The sequence below is a fragment of the Tyto alba genome, unplaced genomic scaffold, assembly GCF_018691265.1.
Source record: "Tyto alba isolate M040663 unplaced genomic scaffold, T.alba_DEE_v4.0 Super-Scaffold_21, whole genome shotgun sequence".
NCBI classification, from domain to species: Eukaryota; Metazoa; Chordata; class Aves; order Strigiformes; family Tytonidae; genus Tyto; species Tyto alba.
In genome coordinates, this window is record NW_024881295.1 from 17,253,693 (window position 1) to 17,271,572 (window position 17,880).

The 17,880-nt window shown below is 37.6% G+C and overlaps 1 protein-coding gene across 10 annotated transcripts in view; it reads right to left on the reverse strand.

The window, feature by feature from the left end:
* The window catches only part of WNK1 (WNK lysine deficient protein kinase 1), a 105,521-nt gene that overhangs the window by 40,917 nt on the left and 46,724 nt on the right, over positions 1-17,880 (reverse strand). For all 10 annotated transcript variants that reach the window (XM_042795288.1, XM_042795291.1, XM_042795283.1 and 7 more), the window contains exons 5-8: positions 4,600-4,688; positions 2,970-3,189; positions 2,410-2,746; positions 1,117-1,304 (exon numbers count right to left, since the gene is read on the reverse strand). In XM_042795288.1, the coding sequence (XP_042651222.1) occupies positions 1,117-1,304; positions 2,410-2,746; positions 2,970-3,189; positions 4,600-4,688 (834 nt within the window). The remainder of the gene's footprint in view (positions 1-1,116; positions 1,305-2,409; positions 2,747-2,969; positions 3,190-4,599; positions 4,689-17,880) is intronic.

Sequence of the window (17,880 nt, forward strand, 5' to 3'; positions counted from 1 at the left end):
GCTTCTGGTCCAATATATGCCCACACATCAAAATATGGCTTACCTAGAGCAAGAGCTTATTTAGAGGAATTAAAAAACTCATTTGAACAAGGACTAGAACACGCTTCAGGCTAAGTGCCTTTGAAAAAGATAGAGATGCTTTGCTTGTGAGTGAAACCAGCATGTTTTCTAAAATGCTAGTAACACCAATGATTCTGTAATAAAGCCTACAACCACAGGTACCAAAAAAGTGAGGACCCTCAGTCTTAAGTGTCACATCTTCTCCCTTATGGTGTTACTTCATTATACAATAATGTCTCAGGCTTAGATTTTTATTTGTGTAAAAAACAAGCAACAAGGGAACCACTGAAGACAACATAACAGTAGCAGAAGTTCTACTCCAGGGTTAGAATAGATTTCTGCATACTTTCATAGTCAGATCTAAAAACATACCAAGGAAAAAACATACCAAAATAAAAGGGCAACACAAATGAACATAGTAGGAAAAGTATTTGTGCCCAGTGCAGACTTTCCAAGGAAAAAGAATACGCATGGCAACTGATGAGCAAATCAACACAAGCTAAAAATAAAATAGGGAACAAGGGTGTGGGGTCTTTTCAGTCTGGAGTTCACACATGCAGCATTCTATAACAGTTAAAATCTTACCTGCAGAATCTGTAATCAAAGCCTCACAGAACACACACAGCAATTTCATACAGTAGCTCAAACTACCCTAATCCCTTCTTCAAACCAAACCAACAACTTGATCCCTGGTAACTTCATATACACATACACACAGCACCTTCCCAAGTGAGATTAAATGCTTACTTTCATGAGATAGTCTTGTTCTGAGAATGTTACTTCCACCCATAAAACACCTAGCCTCTTATTCTGCTTAAATGCACTTAAGAGTAAATAATAGCTTTAAAGACAAATATGCCCTTGCACTTTCCCCTCCCACCCTAGACTCAGTCACCTTGCAAAAATAGCCCCTTACCTACTCTCATGCAGAATTTTTATCACATGCAAAACAAAACATACATGGAAGATTGCCTGTCAGACTCTCCTCTCACCTTTTAAGAGAAATACAAAATCAAGTAATTCCATGCATTTGCAATACTGTAAGTTCTGGCTTACCGCTGCAGGTGGCTGATATCCTCCATGCTGCTGTGACTGCACTTGGCCAACTGAAGCTGCATATCCCTGGACTGCAGCTGTCGAGACTGACTGGTCATGCTGGGAACCATACGACACAGTCTGTTGACTGCTCACACATGATTCGGTATAAACAGATGACCCCTGGCCACTGTCAACTGTTCCATCAGCTGCAAAAGTTAAAGATAAAAATCTGTGTTTCAAGAACTGCAGTCTGGAATCACAAATTTAAAGATATTATAATCAATCAAATATTAGACTGATGTCACATGCACCTTATCAGCATTTTAACTCTTATAATATTTAAGCTGCTTAAAAAATATTGTTTTCTTCCTCAATACAGTAATACCTTACCAATATTCCTTCCTCAAGCCTCTGAAAAACAATCAGTAATTTCAGGAGTTCTTTGGGAAGATACTTCACAGTAAACTATATTTCCTCTAAAAGACTAGACTACAAATAGAAACTTAAATTCCGCATTGCTATGAATGATCTTTCAGGGGTTTTTAATTATTAATTTAATTTTACAGAGACATACAAAACAGGTCCGTTGTGCTGGCTGGCAGATGCACCTGATGTAGACACAGTAGAGAATTTTAAATCCCCATTACCTCAAGAGCAGATAGTAATTTGCTTTCTAACTTCACCATTCTAATACAGAAGTTTTCAGCTACCATCACTATTCAAATACTGATTCAAATGTTGGGATGGCCAAAGAAGAAAATTTAAGAGTGTTAATTCATTTTTTCATGTATAGTATGTAAAACAGAAAATTAAACCTTTTTTCAGAAAGCAAATTATGAGCCGAACTGCTTGTACATTTATCTAATTTCCTCCCTTAAACTTAAGCTCACTAGGATTCAAGTAAGTGTTTCTAGTATCCTTAACAGCACTGGTACAAAAGCATACAGCCTTCTGCAGAGCCAGAATATACTGTCCCTACAGGAAGGCAGCAAAAACAAGGATGCGCGTTCATGCCTCAGGTGTCCCAGGTCACTGAATCTATTACCTTGAAACACAGGAAAACTCTTACGTGGAAAATTATTTTATGCTAAGACACTGGCCCATGAATTGTGCCAAGATTTGGCTCCGTTAAAGCACAGGAATACATCCTATTTTGCTGTGCTTTCCAGTGGGCTAAAGTTCTTCAGCAGACAGCAGTGGCAGACAGCAACATCTTAAGATATTTACAGTTACGCCCACCAAAAGTTTAAGACCAAGCAGAGGAACTGTGTAAGTGCAAGCGTTCCTAAATAAACCAATTGACACACTTACAAAGAATAGATATACTGGGTTGCTGGAACTGCAGCTGTTGGTGTTGATCAGCTTCTGGTTCTTCAGGCTCCACTTGTGTAGAAACAGATGCTGAAGTAGTGGGGACAGGAGCAGTACCAGTGACAGACAGGGGATGCTTTGAGCCTGGATGGGAAGCACTTGATGGTTGCTGTTGCTCCAGCTGCAGCTTCTGACTACCTTCTTCCTGAAGCTTCTTCTCCTGTTCTTCTCGCACCAACTGACGCTGCTCTCTCTTTCGCTTAATCAAAGATACCCTGTCCTTGATAGCTTTCGCCATTGTCTTGTGATCCCCTTCACAGACATAGCCAGATTCCACCTGAAGGAGGATATATTCACAGAATTCAGACTGTCGTAGACAGCCACTGCTGCAGTGCCACAACATAAGCTACCACTCTCTGGCACTAACTTCTCATTCACAAACTTCTGAAGCTGACTTATTTCTAGATGGTAACAACAGCAAATGCAGAGGCTGACAGACTACATTTCACTGCCAGAGATCACCAGTACTTCTGATGCTTTGTAAGATCACAAACACTTACCATTTCCTGTGCTACATCCTCTGGGACATCTCTCTCCAAGTCAAAGGAAAACTCTATGGCCTCATTATCTTTATATTTGCCCTTGAGTTTTTTGATGTCTTCAATTCGCAGCCAGAGTTTAATAGCAATTTTTTCTCCATCATCTTCCTCTGCCAGTTCTACCCGTACTCCAGTCTCTTCTTGGAAGAAAGCATGATTCAAAAGGTCCTTAATAGCATATCTAGCACAATGGGAAAGAATGTAGAAAGCGGACACAGTTATTAGTTTTTTTCATAAAATCTTAAAGAATATCCTTGCCTGATGATCCCTCAAATTTATTTTCTACATTTCATGCTCCTCCCATGAATTATCTGACAGCTTATCATTCAAATTTCTATTTAAAAGCATGATGGAGAAACAAAATTCAACAATGCTACAGAAGTACCAAAAAAAAAAAATAGAAAAAAAAAAAATCACACACATTAGTCAGCAGAAGAACTAACAGATTTAAGCCAACTGAACAGGATATATATTAACTAAAATAGTAAGAAACCTTGAAGAAACCGTTTGGCTTTACTGAACATTAAGATTCAACAGACAATCTCTAGTCCCCAAATCAGTACAGTTATCCATGTATTCGAGTCTATTTTAAGATCTCATGACAAGCCTCATGTAATAAATTCAGCACTAGATAAGCACCACATTATCCTTTTCATATTTTATACTATTTTGAACCACTTCAATTTGCATTGCTTGGCACAACTAGAAGCTTTGTCCTGAAGGTACAAAAAAGATCTATGTTCATATATGCACAGAGTTAACAGTAATAGTCTAAAAGTTAACCACTTATACTAAAGGGCAAGAAATAAGTGATATGAAGCTACAAAATTAACTTAAAATGGGAAAAAAATATGAACTTGTTTAAAACTAAGAAGAGCAGAAACTAAAAATACATAGCAATGTCACTAGATGTAAAAATTCAAGAGTTAGAGGGGATGAATAAACATCCACAGACAAAACTAGCTCTGAACAGAACAGTAGAAGGCTAGAGGAGGGTTGAAGGCTGAAGCATTCTTAAATCAAACATTCAGTAAGCAACAACTATGTAAAAGCAGAAAACAAACCAAACCCCTCAAATAAGCCATCAGAGTAGTTATAGATTTCCTGTAATGGTATAAATTAATCAGTTCAAGTAGAAGTCACCTTGCAGAAAATGTGGATGAAAACAAACAGGAAGAATTTAAAATATAAAAAGAGCCCTCCAAATAATCAGCCATAAAACAACAACAAAATCAAAGGGACAGGAAAAACAAAGGATTACAGAACAACAAACTAAAGAATCCGTCCAAATACCTGAGAACTTGGAAGGACTGTCCTCCACTATTTTGCTGACTAGGTCAAAGCTTTATTAAAAGCAGTAAAATTTCTGAATGAACTGACATGGATGGTTAGTAAAGCATTTGCACTTTTCCTGATACTGTTAATTCTCCAAAACAATCACTGAATAAGAATACAAGCTGCAGAAGTAATACTGGCTTCCCAACTTTCATCAGAACACAGAAGACCCCAGGAACTAAACTGGATCTGGTATCATCACACATAAAAGACTCAAACAGCAAGTAATACCTCTATTTGAAAAGACAATACTTACCTTTCGCCTTTGTTTTGCCGAATGCATCCCTCAATAATCTCCTTCACTTCAGGGATTGCTACTTTATCGAAGCTGGCTGGTTTAACACCCTGGAACATGCAAATAACAACAGAGAAACTGGAAGGACCGCTTGATTTAAGTTTTGATTGTGTTTACAGACCAGCTATTTTTACTCAATACATAACTGGCCTAAACTTGTCACTTGTGCAAATTCGAGAAATCTGACCCCAATCTTAGTGTTCATCTGTTTGTTAGTGACTTTTGCAATTATTTCCACACCCTGCCTCCTATTTCTTGGCTACACTTCCATAACAGAAGATTTTGGCAGTTAGGTTCCCAGGTATGATAGGAGAACCATTTAGTTTCCATGGAAGTTATGCTGGTTAGAGGTGAGTACACAGACTGGACTGAAAATGGAAGGAAGTGTTTCCCATGGAACACTAATGTATGAACCCACATGATTAATTTAACAGTCTTCAAAGGATTCTGCTACTTCCCAGAATATTTCCAACATGTCATTATATGAAGTAATTTTGGCACAGATCGATTTTACAGGCAAGACCTTAGCCCAGAATGATCTGACTGGATCATTAAATAACTTGTCCAATGTGTTGGGGTTTTTTTTTAAGAAAAAAGACTTTCCTGTATCTTAGCTCTCCCCAGAAGACCTACTATACTCAAACCACAGTCCCGCATCAATGCTGTTGTGAGTTCAGGAAAATGAGCTTAACAATACAGACCTTTACAAAAGCCCTTCAACAACACACAGCAATCCTTTCTCCAGTACATGCTAAAGCCACTGGGGGAAAGCAAAGTAAAATCTAAGTATGATCAGCTTCCCAGATCAGTAAAGCAAATAGGCCAGGAGATATAACCATCTGGTAATTCTGCAAAACACTGCAGGCAGAGAGCCAAGCTTCATCACTTAATCATGGTCAGAAGCTCTATTTCAGGGGCAATTGTCTGCAACAGCAAAATCTGACACTCAGTTTTCCTTGATTCAGCCTTTAGCTTTAAACTCTGTATTTTAAGACAGCAGAATGAGATGATGATGAAGACATCCTGTTCAAATTCTGTTATTTGAAGAGCCCATGTTTTCAAGCTGAACAGTCCTGAAATCACACGTCTGATACATCTGATCATGTCACTGGTAAATCACAACTAAACTAAAAGTGAAAACAATGGAGTCTGAAGTACAGAAATAAATGAAGTAGTACTACCAGCATCGTGATTCATATCCTAATTAGAAAGTACTTCTCCCAATATCCTAGACAATACTGCTGCCCACTAAACAGGGACATCAAGACATGACCCTTGCCCCTTCCTCTATTGTGAGTGGGAAACAAGACTTGAAGCAGAAAGGTTCCAGCCTCTGAACCTGAGCCTTTGTAACTACAGACCTTCATTTAACTGAATATGAAGACTTAATAAAATAATAATTTCCATCTACATTTAAATACTTTTTTTTTTTCCCCCCCTTTGGCCAGACATGGCAGTATATTGATTTCTTACATTCATTACCTAAAATATTCTCTACCACACTCTTCCAGGAGAGGGCACAGTCAACATCAACTTTAACAGATGCAAACACAAGCCTGGAAGAAGTTCAAGAGTCCAGTCTTTCAGTGGACAACAGTGCTATTTGCCACTACATTTTACAAAGGTGTCGTGTGTGAAGTTTTTAAAATGACAAAAAAACAAAACAAAACAAACACACTATAGAAAGATGCAGTTCTTCACTTGATAAAAACTTCCTGTTACAACAGCATTCTGGTTATCTATTTCTTTGGTCTTATGAAATTCTAGCCATTGAATTTCAAAGAACTGAAGAGTATATTGTGACTAGAATAAGCCCTGAAACACTGTTGGTCAGTAAACATTAGCTTAATGCTTTTAAAACCTCCACTGAACATTTTGGAGATCAATGCCTCAGCTGATAAGACAACAGACTGAAGTTTGGACGGGTAAGTTTATACCCTAACCAGGTCATATCATAAATCTCCAGGGACAGAGCCCTACACTCGATAGAAATTTATAAAACTAGTTTTAGTGTTTACTGCTGGCATCAAGTACCTGTTTGCATGGGTCTCTGCTCATATAGCAGACTAGTCAGAGACACCCACCTTTAATTATGACCAAGCTTAAAATGGTCCCAGGAGTTCAGGTTCATATGTAGAGATCAATGTTTCTATAGATAATTACATGCTCTCATACATACACATATATACATACATAACCTATGCAATAATTCTTCAACTGTTTATTACATATATTGGTATCTAAATTTGCCAACGTTTAACACATCTAAGTCTCCCAAATAGTTCAAGCCCCAGACATAGCAGCAGCCTGCATGTATGTTCATTTACACTACGGCAGAAGGAAGATGTCAGATCTGTGACAATCTCATTTCAGAAAAACTAAAAGCTAAGATGAATGAGACGACTGGTACAGCAAAATATTAACATAATGAAGCCAGAACATAAGTCTTCTTTTTAACTATTTTACCACATACTCTGTACCTGCAGAAAGCCTGAAAAGGTAAAGCTAAGAATGGATTTTAAATTCAGTGCTTCAGACTGCTAACCCTGTGTTTCTCTATCCTGAAAGAAATTAACTATCTATCCAAAATCTTCAGGCCCTTCCATAAGGGCCATTTTACAATACCTCATTTTGTTTATTCCAAACCAAGAACCCAGTTAAAAAGAGAAGCTCCTGAGAGCCTCCTCCAGCATAGCTTCTATGTTCCTAACTGCTTCTCAGAAAATCTGGGATAACCTCACACTAGGGCTTAAAACCAACAGAGGATTCTGTGTTCAAGCAGCTACCTAGTCCTCAGTTTGTTCCACAGTCCATGAGAAGGGCTGCCTAAGGCTAGTCTGCAGCGCTGGCCAAGAGCCCCTTACACTGAAGTTCAGGCCACGTAAGTACCATCAGCTTTAAAAACATTCTTTTTTTTCTTCCCCTCCTCCCAGCACTAGGGGAACTGTCAAACTATTTTATATAACAAGACAGAGGATACTATGAATGATAAAAATCAATAAATCATTGAACCCTTTTCTACCCAGAGCTGCTTATACACCTTAATCTGCCATCACAGAGAAATGAACCAAAGGGAGGGCAGGCCCCACAATTCACATAACCTTGCTGTGTCCTTAAGAGTGCACAAGCTGTGCAGTCCAGCCCATGTTCATCACCTTCTGAACCCAAAGGCACTCAAGTACGTACAAAGCCATTCAGTATTTTCTGGTTTTCACTACACTTACTGCAAGATGGTACATTCTTAACCACCTCTCCTGGTTCCCAAACTCCTTAGAAGAATCACAGGATAACTCAAATATTTTAATCTACTAGTCCTATTCCCCAGTGGCAGCTTAATAAGAACTAAACACCCAAATCCCACTAGCATTTTTTCCAAGTTTGCTAAAGAAATAGAAGGAAGAGCTCCCGCAGAGGGGAAAGAAGTGTAGATAGGTATAACAGGCACATATGAAAATCATCAATATTTTCTCAAGCTACCATCTATAGCAGCATGATCTGTCAGTGCTGCTGAAAGCAATAGTCTCCTGTTTTCCATATCCCATTCCCCCACCCCTGTCATTTCCTCCCTTTTGCCAGCACACACATTTGTACAGCTGCATAATGAACCAGATCACTGTATGTATCAGACGAAGCAAATCCAACCAAAAAAGCCTGCAGCAGTATCCACTGAGATGAAGCTCCCCAATCCAGTTCCCTACACTATTCCACTAGCTCTCAGGCTTACAGGAAGAAAGCATTAGTGCAATAATAGCTAATAAGGGTAGAACTGCTTCTTTTGAGAGAGTATGAACTTGAAATAAAAGCCACTGAACCCCTATATCTTGAGAGCACCTCTTAAAATATGGGCATAAACATAGGTAGCACAAAGCACAATTTATGCAAAACTAAATACTTATCTTACAGTCTTCATGTTAAGCATAAGAAGAGATTTCATATTTCACTTATCTTAGATGTGGTAAAGTTTGTGATTTTATCAGATTTTATATTTGGTGAAAAAAAATGTGTTCCAAAAGTCAACATCCACATGTATATGGTTATTTGATCCATTAAAGGCAAGTCAGGTACTCTTAAAAACACTAGATTTTTCAAAATACTTTAAACACCAAAGTATAAACTATCTAGAACACCTCTTCACAATTTTTCTCTAGAAACATGTAGTATTTTGCATTAGTTAAATCAGCAGATTACTGGGTCAGCGTGTTCGCATCTTGTTCTAATGCAAGAGATACTGAAAACATCATTTACTTTGTAAGAGAAGGCACAATCAGTGCTGTATAGCTTTCACACCAAAATGAAGACACAGGAAGTATTACATACCCCCAACGATTCTGAATTTTAAAAAAATAGTTAGATTTGGAATAACGACACTGGTGGAAAATAGCAGAAGTAAGTGCTCCAGCCTTGCTGTTCAGGATTTTAATCTACATTTTTAAAGTTAAAGGGACAAAAAAGTACAGTCAAGTTTAAAAGCTGAAGACCCAAGCTATGCAAATGTAAAGCAGTTCAGCAAATTTGTCAAGAATTTTGATTCACCCCCAAAATCCTTTCCTATGGCTATACACGCTTTACAGAGTTGAAATTCTTACCTCTTTAGCGCAATCCTTGTGAGAGCAGCAACAGTGGGAATTAACAATTACAAATACAGGACAGATCTCTCTTTTTGTAAAATCCATCAGGAAAAGAGAGATGTACACACCAAAGCGTTAGATAGGTGCTAGTTTCCGATGGGAATCCACTAGGCTGTGGATTTAACGCACAGCAGAAGGAAAGCAGACATCAAAGTTAGAAGGGAGCATTGTTTTCTGTTTGACACCTCGTGTACTTTCCCAAGTCCAGTACATGAGGCTGCAGAGATTTGAGCTTAATATCTGCTTTTGCCACTCAAATACCAAATAGAAAGAATTAATATAAGCAAGAGGTAAGCGTGTCCTTTGCCTGCCCAGCTAACTGTAAGGAGGAGGAAGAAGAGGCAGCGCAGGGATTCTTTCCTTCCTGCATGTCCCCGCCCACTTGCTTAGCTGCTCTGCCTATTCTCCACCCAGGTTTTCTGCAATACTTTAAGGCTGCATGTAGGATCATCACCCTGTTCACTCCTGCTGTTGCAGAAGTACACTTTTAAACAGAGGGCAACAGGTTGGACAGCGTGTTGTTCTGATCCAAGGTTGCTGACGCTTGTTTTGTACAGGAGGATGAAGGCAGCTGCCAATTCTCCTCTTCTTCCCATGGAGCTACAGAAGTATACATACAGTTGTCTACAATTTAATCTTAACAAAACACAAGTCAGTACTAGGATAATATAATATATTCCACCTCCCTGCTTCCTGACAATCACGTTCTGCTATCTTTGGCAACATCATCTGCTTTCCTTTTACTAGGTGCCTAATATAAGGGAATAGGAATTTGAAGGTGATTTTCATACTGTTGGAAAGTTAGAAAGTAATACAAAGTTAGAAGGCCACATTGATGCTTTTTTTATGCAACATGTGTACAAATAATCCAGAGTTATATTTTTTAATACCTCTTGCTAGACTCCAAACCTCAACCTGAAATCTGACATTTTTTTTTTCCCCCAGTATCTGGTTTCAAACAGCCATTGTAAAACTTGTTTACTAATAAAATAAGTTGCCCACAGCTTCAGGGATTTGGGGTTTTTTTTTTTTTTTTTGGAAGGACATAAGAAGCAATGCTAAGAAAGATCACATACACCACTTTAATGTGTGAAGTGAGCAAATTAATTTTGACCAACTAGTGATGATAAACTGTGATAAAATTCAATTTCAAATTATCAAGATCACCTTTCACTCCAAAATAGCATACTTAGTTCCTCAAGTGTACCACAACTATACCAGTAGTATTGTTATACCACACAACATCAATGTTCCAAAAGCAACACTCTTTGATCCTTTACTGGGTATTTTAGAAATCTTCTCTACCAGCTGCTGTGAAACTTTAGAGGGGTGAAGGGAAAAGGGATCATTAAAGATCCTATGTTGATTGGCCTTCCAACTGCTTAGCTAGACACCCCCCCCAAAAAAAAAAAAAAAGCAACTAACTGTTAATTATCATCTCCATTTTAACAGTGCTTACTGGTATCACAAATAAACCATGTTGGAATTTGGCTTGCCATTGCTTATAAATTTTTTTGTTACAGTTGCACTCAAACTAAATAGACACTCTGTAGTCAAAGCACATCTACTTTACTGGAATGAAAAATCTAAGATTTTGCACAGCTAATGAAGGCTACACTTTTCTGGGGTACACTGCATGACCTGCAAAGAACATTAAATGTTTCAGCTTTTAACAAGCACGGAGTCTACCTGTCCCAGTCTAACCACAACTCTTGCTTCACTTTTTCCAAAGGTGCTATAACTGCAGAGCTTGAAAGGAATTCTACTGTAACTGATTAATCTTCTCAAACAAAATGTTCTAACTTTGCAGTCCAGAGGCTAATAGAACCAGTAGCAAAGTCAAATCACACAAACAAAGTAATTAAAGTCTCTATATTTTCTTTTTGCTAAGTTGTTACCATTCTAGTTTAAGCCAGTCCCAGGCTGCCACAAACCATTAATTCCAGGAATTTAGACAGAGCATATGATTCTAGTGGAAAAAAAGCCAATGATCCTACCTCCTTCCCCATAGTCTCAAAGAAGCCCCCAGGCAACAGTATATATGGCATTTAAATTGGTTTACCCTATGATCATCTAAATTCCACCACCTGTTATTAGTTACCTACCCAGACCTCAAAACCTGCATGTTTAACCATTTCACCACCTTTTCCAACTCTAATCTTTCATCTTTATCCTGTTGTCTGTTCTAGAAAAAAAACTTTCAGATTTAGTTCTTATTTCACATAGGGTACACCTACAACTGTTTGCTAATACTCATCCCAGTCCAACTGAATAGCTATTGTGAGAAGGAGGACTTCAGCTTAAGATTTACTCCATAGAGATATAGTTTGCTTACAGAAGATGGATTTTTTTGCTCTTGTTAAAAAGAAAGCTAGAGTAGTTGAGACTGCACAGAAAAACAAACAAAACCATGCAACACATTTAACTGGAGTGAAAATTTAGCTTCTCTGATTGCAGTATTTTCGTAACAATTAATTCTGGACAATTGATAATTCTGCCAAGAATTAAATCAGTAAATCCTGCAGAATAAGCTCTGCACCAGATCAGTATCCTAACAGAGTAAATAGCATTACTGCAATACAAGCAGCAGGAGAGGATGAAAGCTTCCAATGAGCTAGAGTTAGCTCATGAGGCACTATTTAGACTAGGACAGGCCTAGTTTTTTTTCTCTGCTCATCAAGTGATTGCACATATTGAACCCAATACCTTTTGAACTTGACTGATCTACCATGATCCAGATCAAAATTAATATCTCAGCTATTTGAAAGCTCTATGGCACTTGAAATAGCTTAGCCAGTTGGTCTTCACCCTCTGCAATGCAGGTGTATAAGTAATCGAAGTCCCATGATTCTTGAATTTCTCCAGACCAGCTGTCTTCATAACTTGCAACAACTATGTATGCCCAGATTTTACAAACACGTTGTAAAGACAATAGAGGCGCTGTAGTATTTTATACAGGCCTGCTTGCTGCAACCTGACTGATCACAATTTAGAAACAGTTTTCCTCCTCAGTTCACCACCTACTCTCATCAATTTTTGAGGCCTTAACAAAAAAAAAAAAGAAAAAAGGCCACTCACAACAGTAAAAAAAGTCCCAAACATACACGATTAAAAGTTGTTACACACACAAGGTATATTTGTGTTTTGATTGACACACCCATACCAACTGCTTATTCCTAAAGTTTGTAAGGTTGCTTAAAAGAAGCACCTAGTCATTTGTATGAGATAATCTTTGCTGAAAAGAACAAAATGGACTCCTCATTTGACTAGCCATCACTGCTCGCTATCACCTCCCCATCTGTACTCTACAACTGATCCCCAAGCCCAGGAGCCACAGGACACTGACACTATCTGCTTAACCATCATCTTTGCCAGTTTCTCAACACTGGATTTTTACTTATTAAAGCCAGAATTTACAGCGTTAAAAGCCTTACAAGACTGGTATAGTAGGCTACAGTTCCATTGCTTTGTTTCCACACAGTTAAGTCTGAACAAGAACTAGTCATAACTATTCCTAGAAATCACTGGCTGCAATCTCTTCCAGCACGCTAAAGTAAAAGGTTGTAACAAAGAAAAAAAACACTCTATTTGTGGTAATACTGAAACACAATTTATGCTATATACTATTGATGAATACACACCATACCTTACAACCACCCCACAGACTAATTATCTAGCCCAGCACAAGACATTCTAAATTTTTACTTTAGACATGAAAGTCCACTGTACTTCAACACCTCCAGGTGAAAAAAAATACCAACCTATTTCAAAAGTCACAAGAATATGGTACCCTTATGACTAGTTAAGCAGATGGTTTTAGTTAAAAGGTAGATTAATTAATCACAGCATGCACTGCAACTGCAGCAATTCGAATGAATAGAAGAAACGACTCAAGCTCTGTAACAGGAAATTTTGTAACTATAAGGCAAGACAGTTCCTTAGTGTATAGCTGGCAAACAATTAGATATTGGAGCATGTGACAGTGAAAAGGGCCTTGTTTAGAAACACACAGCATGAGAATTGAAGCTCTTCTGAAACAACAGTGAAGTCTGATTGGACAAGTGGACCGGGCACTAACTTTTCAGTTTTTATTCTTGCACAAGAGTGTAAAGGTAAGATCAGTTTAATCTACTGTACACAGTTCTTTAACATCACACTCAGGAGCAGGGATGCTACCTTCATCATCCGAACAAGAGTATGCAGTGGTGAACATCCTGAGCTAACTGAATGACCCTTTGCTTTATTGGGACTTCAGCTTGGAAATGGCTTTCAAAAAACCAGACATGCCTAGACACACATTTCAGTGCTATAAATTTAGAAATACCACAGTGACACATTACTAAAAGTGTCTTTATTCTATTTTCAGTATGGAAAATATGTTTTTGAAAAATCAAATTATAGTAGTTGCATTCTCTGCTTTAATCAGCTACCATTCTGACAGAAAAACATCATCTAGTACTCATTTTTAAATTCAAGTATAGCAACAGTAATTCAAAAGCTACAGATTAGTTCCAGAGGACTTTGAACTGAATTAAAAATAATGATCCAACATGGGTTTTGGTACCAGAACTAGCCCTCAGAAGAAGATACCTACTAAAAGGCCTAGGATCATGTTGCAAACACTGAAAATAGTGCACAACTCAGACAACGAACTAAAAGTCACCATCCCTTTTATTTTATAACTTACTCTAATAGGAGCAAAAACTTTTATTTGTGTACCAAAAGATTCAATGGTTTCAGAGAGTGGTCCTAAAAAGTATTCCTGCTATGCAGAGAACTTCATGATGGTGGTAATGGATGAAAGGTAGAAATAAGTCTCTGAAAGAAGTCTAAAAACAAAGTCACAAGCTCATAGTGTTAGGAAGCTTCTAAATACTTAAACTGGACAGAGAAGCAGCCGCCTTTTCCTCACTTTAGCATAAAAACTTTATGAACAAAAAGCAGCAGAGTTTCTTATTTACACATTTTGGCCTGTTGTATGTGCCTATTTTTGAGAATAAACTGTATCTGCAAAATCACATTCAACTTTGTTAACTTTCACTCTACTAATACAGGAACAAACAAAAGCATTCAGGCAGGTATACATACCCCCATGTCACTGCCTGCTCTGGCAGCAGCTCTGAGTAACCTGGAGGTAACTATAAAGGGTTTATGTAACATTTTGGTGTAGTCCTGACCTATGAATCACATAATAATCTCAGAATAACTTATTATTACACAACACCCCTATGAGCTTCAACAGCACTAAAACTTTCCTGGACTTATCTCATTTCTACCCCTCCACAACTACAGCAGTACTGTCGGCAGGACAAGAAGTAGTAGCCCATGCATTCTTAATGTCAGTATTTTTGATTAGTGGCACAATGCCGACAAATAACATTGAGCTATCAGTCTCCCCACAGTAACGCTTCAATGATTCATTAACAGTTCTCACCATACTGTCAAGCCAGGAATTTTAAGAACATTTACCACCAACCTGTTCCTAAAAAGAGCCACCTTCCCAACTCTTGTTAAATTAAATTAACTTCAGTTAATGTAAGAGCAAAATAGCTATCAGTACAGGACAGAATATTAAATATTAGTATCACAGTTTTTAGGAGACCTGATCCTTAGTAGATAATGAACTTTCTAAATTTTTAAACATACATTCTCCTCAGTATTCTGTGAAATTATTTATGTTTCTAAAAACACATTTGGAAACACTGCAATACAACCAAATTTTAGAATTTCAGATTTTAAAAATACAAGAGATCTTGATTTCATGCAACTCAACTGAATCTCATGCCCCTCCCCTCCTTTTTATTCCTGATCATACCCAATTTTAAATTGGTAAGAGAGACATTCCAGGCTCAGCAGTGAACAATATAAATAAGAAATAGCTCCTTTCACTTCTAACCAAGTTTGTTTTACAACACTAATATTGACAAAACAATTTTAGCTGTAATCTAGAAGCTTTTGATGCTGAATAGTACAAATGCCTTTAAGATCAGCTCATAAAAGTCAGCTACTTTTAGAAAGGAATTCAGTTGAGTGAGCCTTTTTCCTTCCAACTTCAGATATCTGCCTTACCCATGCAAACCATACAGCATGCTGTATCTCAGCGTTCAAGCTGATCCCTGCTTTTCCTTACTTAGATCATTGTCATTTCTTAAAGTACTTCTAATCCAACACGCAAAGCTTCTTAAGATATTAGTGCTTCAAAATCTTGAACTCCCATCTACCATTTTTAAGGCTATAGATTTCTGAATTGACAAGTTAGTGGCTGAACCTCTACCCAGGAAGATTCCTCACTCTTAAAGGTGTCCCAGCAAAATGCTTGCAACTGACTTGAACAGCTACAAGAGGCAAGTGGTAGAAATTTAAGGATTCTTTAGTCCATTCAGTGTGATGCACCTGATGTGTCATTTTTTTTCCATTTGATACTTAAGTACCTAAAGTTTCTTCTTTCAATTAAAACAATTACAAGAATTGGCCCTTTCTTACAATTAATATTTCTTGTTCTTGGATGATGGTTCATAGTCTTTACCTGCTTTAACAAAAGGCTACTTGCTCTGTTTGAGGGTTACCTCCCCCTAATATCACACTGATTTTTTTCCAGTGCTTTTTCCATTTAAAAGCTTGATAGGAGGGGTATCTGAACCAGGTCAGTAAACCAAGTTATTCAAGGTAAAGAAACAGAGTTTTATGTATGCCTAAAAGAAACTGTGTATTGCTTCCAGAAAGCAAAAGATGGCATAAATCAATACTCATTAAGCACTGCAGGTAAAATTAATTGTAAGTCTAAAGGTTAAGCTTTTATATATGCTGCCTAGGACCCCTCAAAGAAAAAAACAGCTGGGATACTTTGTGAACTGCATCTCTAGAGAAAATGAAGTAATTGACTAGTCTAGACAATTATGATGCCTAACTTTTAAGACACTAAAAAAGAGATTATTTTATCTCAGTTGACCAAACTGCAGTGCTTTGTAATTGCCTGGTTTCCAGCCAAGAGAATGACCTTCACTCTAACCAGTGAGCATCAGTTCCCACCAGTTAGGGAAATTAAGGATTTCTAAACCAGTTAGACACTGCCTGGTCAGGTTACTCATTATGTACCTTGTTCCCTTGGGCCTTTTTTTAAGCTCTTGAGTACAGAGAAGAAAAATGTTGTGCCCACTCTGTGTAACATTTCAGTACAGCATAACTTTTTTTTTTTTAAGTGCAAATTTTTTTTTTCTTTTTTTTGCCTTCTCATCTTAAGGCCAGCTCAGAAGGCAGACATTTGTTTACAGAGAAGAGACTAGACTTTTGGTGAAAGCAAGGACAAGGGCAAAACTTCACTTTGTCAAAGTAAGCATGGAGAAAACTGAGTATAGAGCACAAGTCCATCAGGAAAACTTAAAAGGTAAGTTCCTACAATGGGAGGGGGTGAAAAAGAAAAGGGAGTTTTCTGCTCATACTCAGCTGATGAGTACATTTGAAATCGAGGATGGTCTTAACTTTTTTGCAATGGAAATGATTGTATTTTTATGTTAGTGGTAGATATATAAGGATGAGATAAATCTGCACAATAAATCCACTAATTGTCTTTTTACTAGTTCTAGGACTAGTCAATCACTCAGAAAATTTAAGACTTGAGGTGTTCAAATATTAGAGATCAAGTAATCAGCACCTCTGCACACTTACAAAAATAATCTCTGTGCTACAAAAATAAAACTCTACAGTGTAGAAGTAATCGGGGTCTATAATATATCTGTGAGTGGAACATGAGCAAGAAAAAAAACAAACTAGATTTTAAGGCAACTGCATGGGTTACATCAGTCTCAGCAGAGGCTGAGACAAAGCAGCTGGAGCTACTGCATTTACTTATGCCTTTACTGCATTGCTTCCCAGACTAAATTAAGAAATAATACTTAAGAGATGTCTGATCTATAAATAACTCTGTTTTCATTTAAATGCACATGTAGCCCATTTCAGATATCTCCTCTGACAAATTGTTTAATGCATATATGCATGGAACAGGTCAAAGAAATAATACCAGTCTCCAAAGAGGAACCAAGTCAGACAAGGAAACCCTCCAGAACTTTACCAAGATCTGACACTCCTTTTTCTGTGCAAGAGAGTATGTAATGGAATTAAGTATCTTAATTATGTTTTGTATTGGAACTCTGTATTGCTTTGATATGATGCAGAATTGAAAAAAAAAAAAAAAAAAAGAAAAAGGGGGGACACATACCCTAATCTAGTAGTATATCACACAGTTGTGTCTGCACAAGAGGGCAGAGGAGAAAAAAAATAAATCACAAGAACAGGCAAGACTACCTTAATGATGCCACTTATTTTCAAATAATTACAGACTTAAGATGTTTTTTTCTGAGGCCAAGTAAGCAGCAGTAAGTGCCCACTGGATGCATCCAGTCCCAGCTGAACAGACATACTGCTTAAACCGCAGAGATTTTCCCCACCCCACACCCAATAAGGTAAAAATCCCAGGAGTTCCAATTTCTTTAAGTACTGGATACTAATTTATTTGGAACCATTTTCAAAGAACTGCAGCAGATAGCTTCAATGAAGTAAACAGGGGAGTTGGAGACAAAATTGCAACATTATGATTTAATGAAAACAAAGTGGAAGG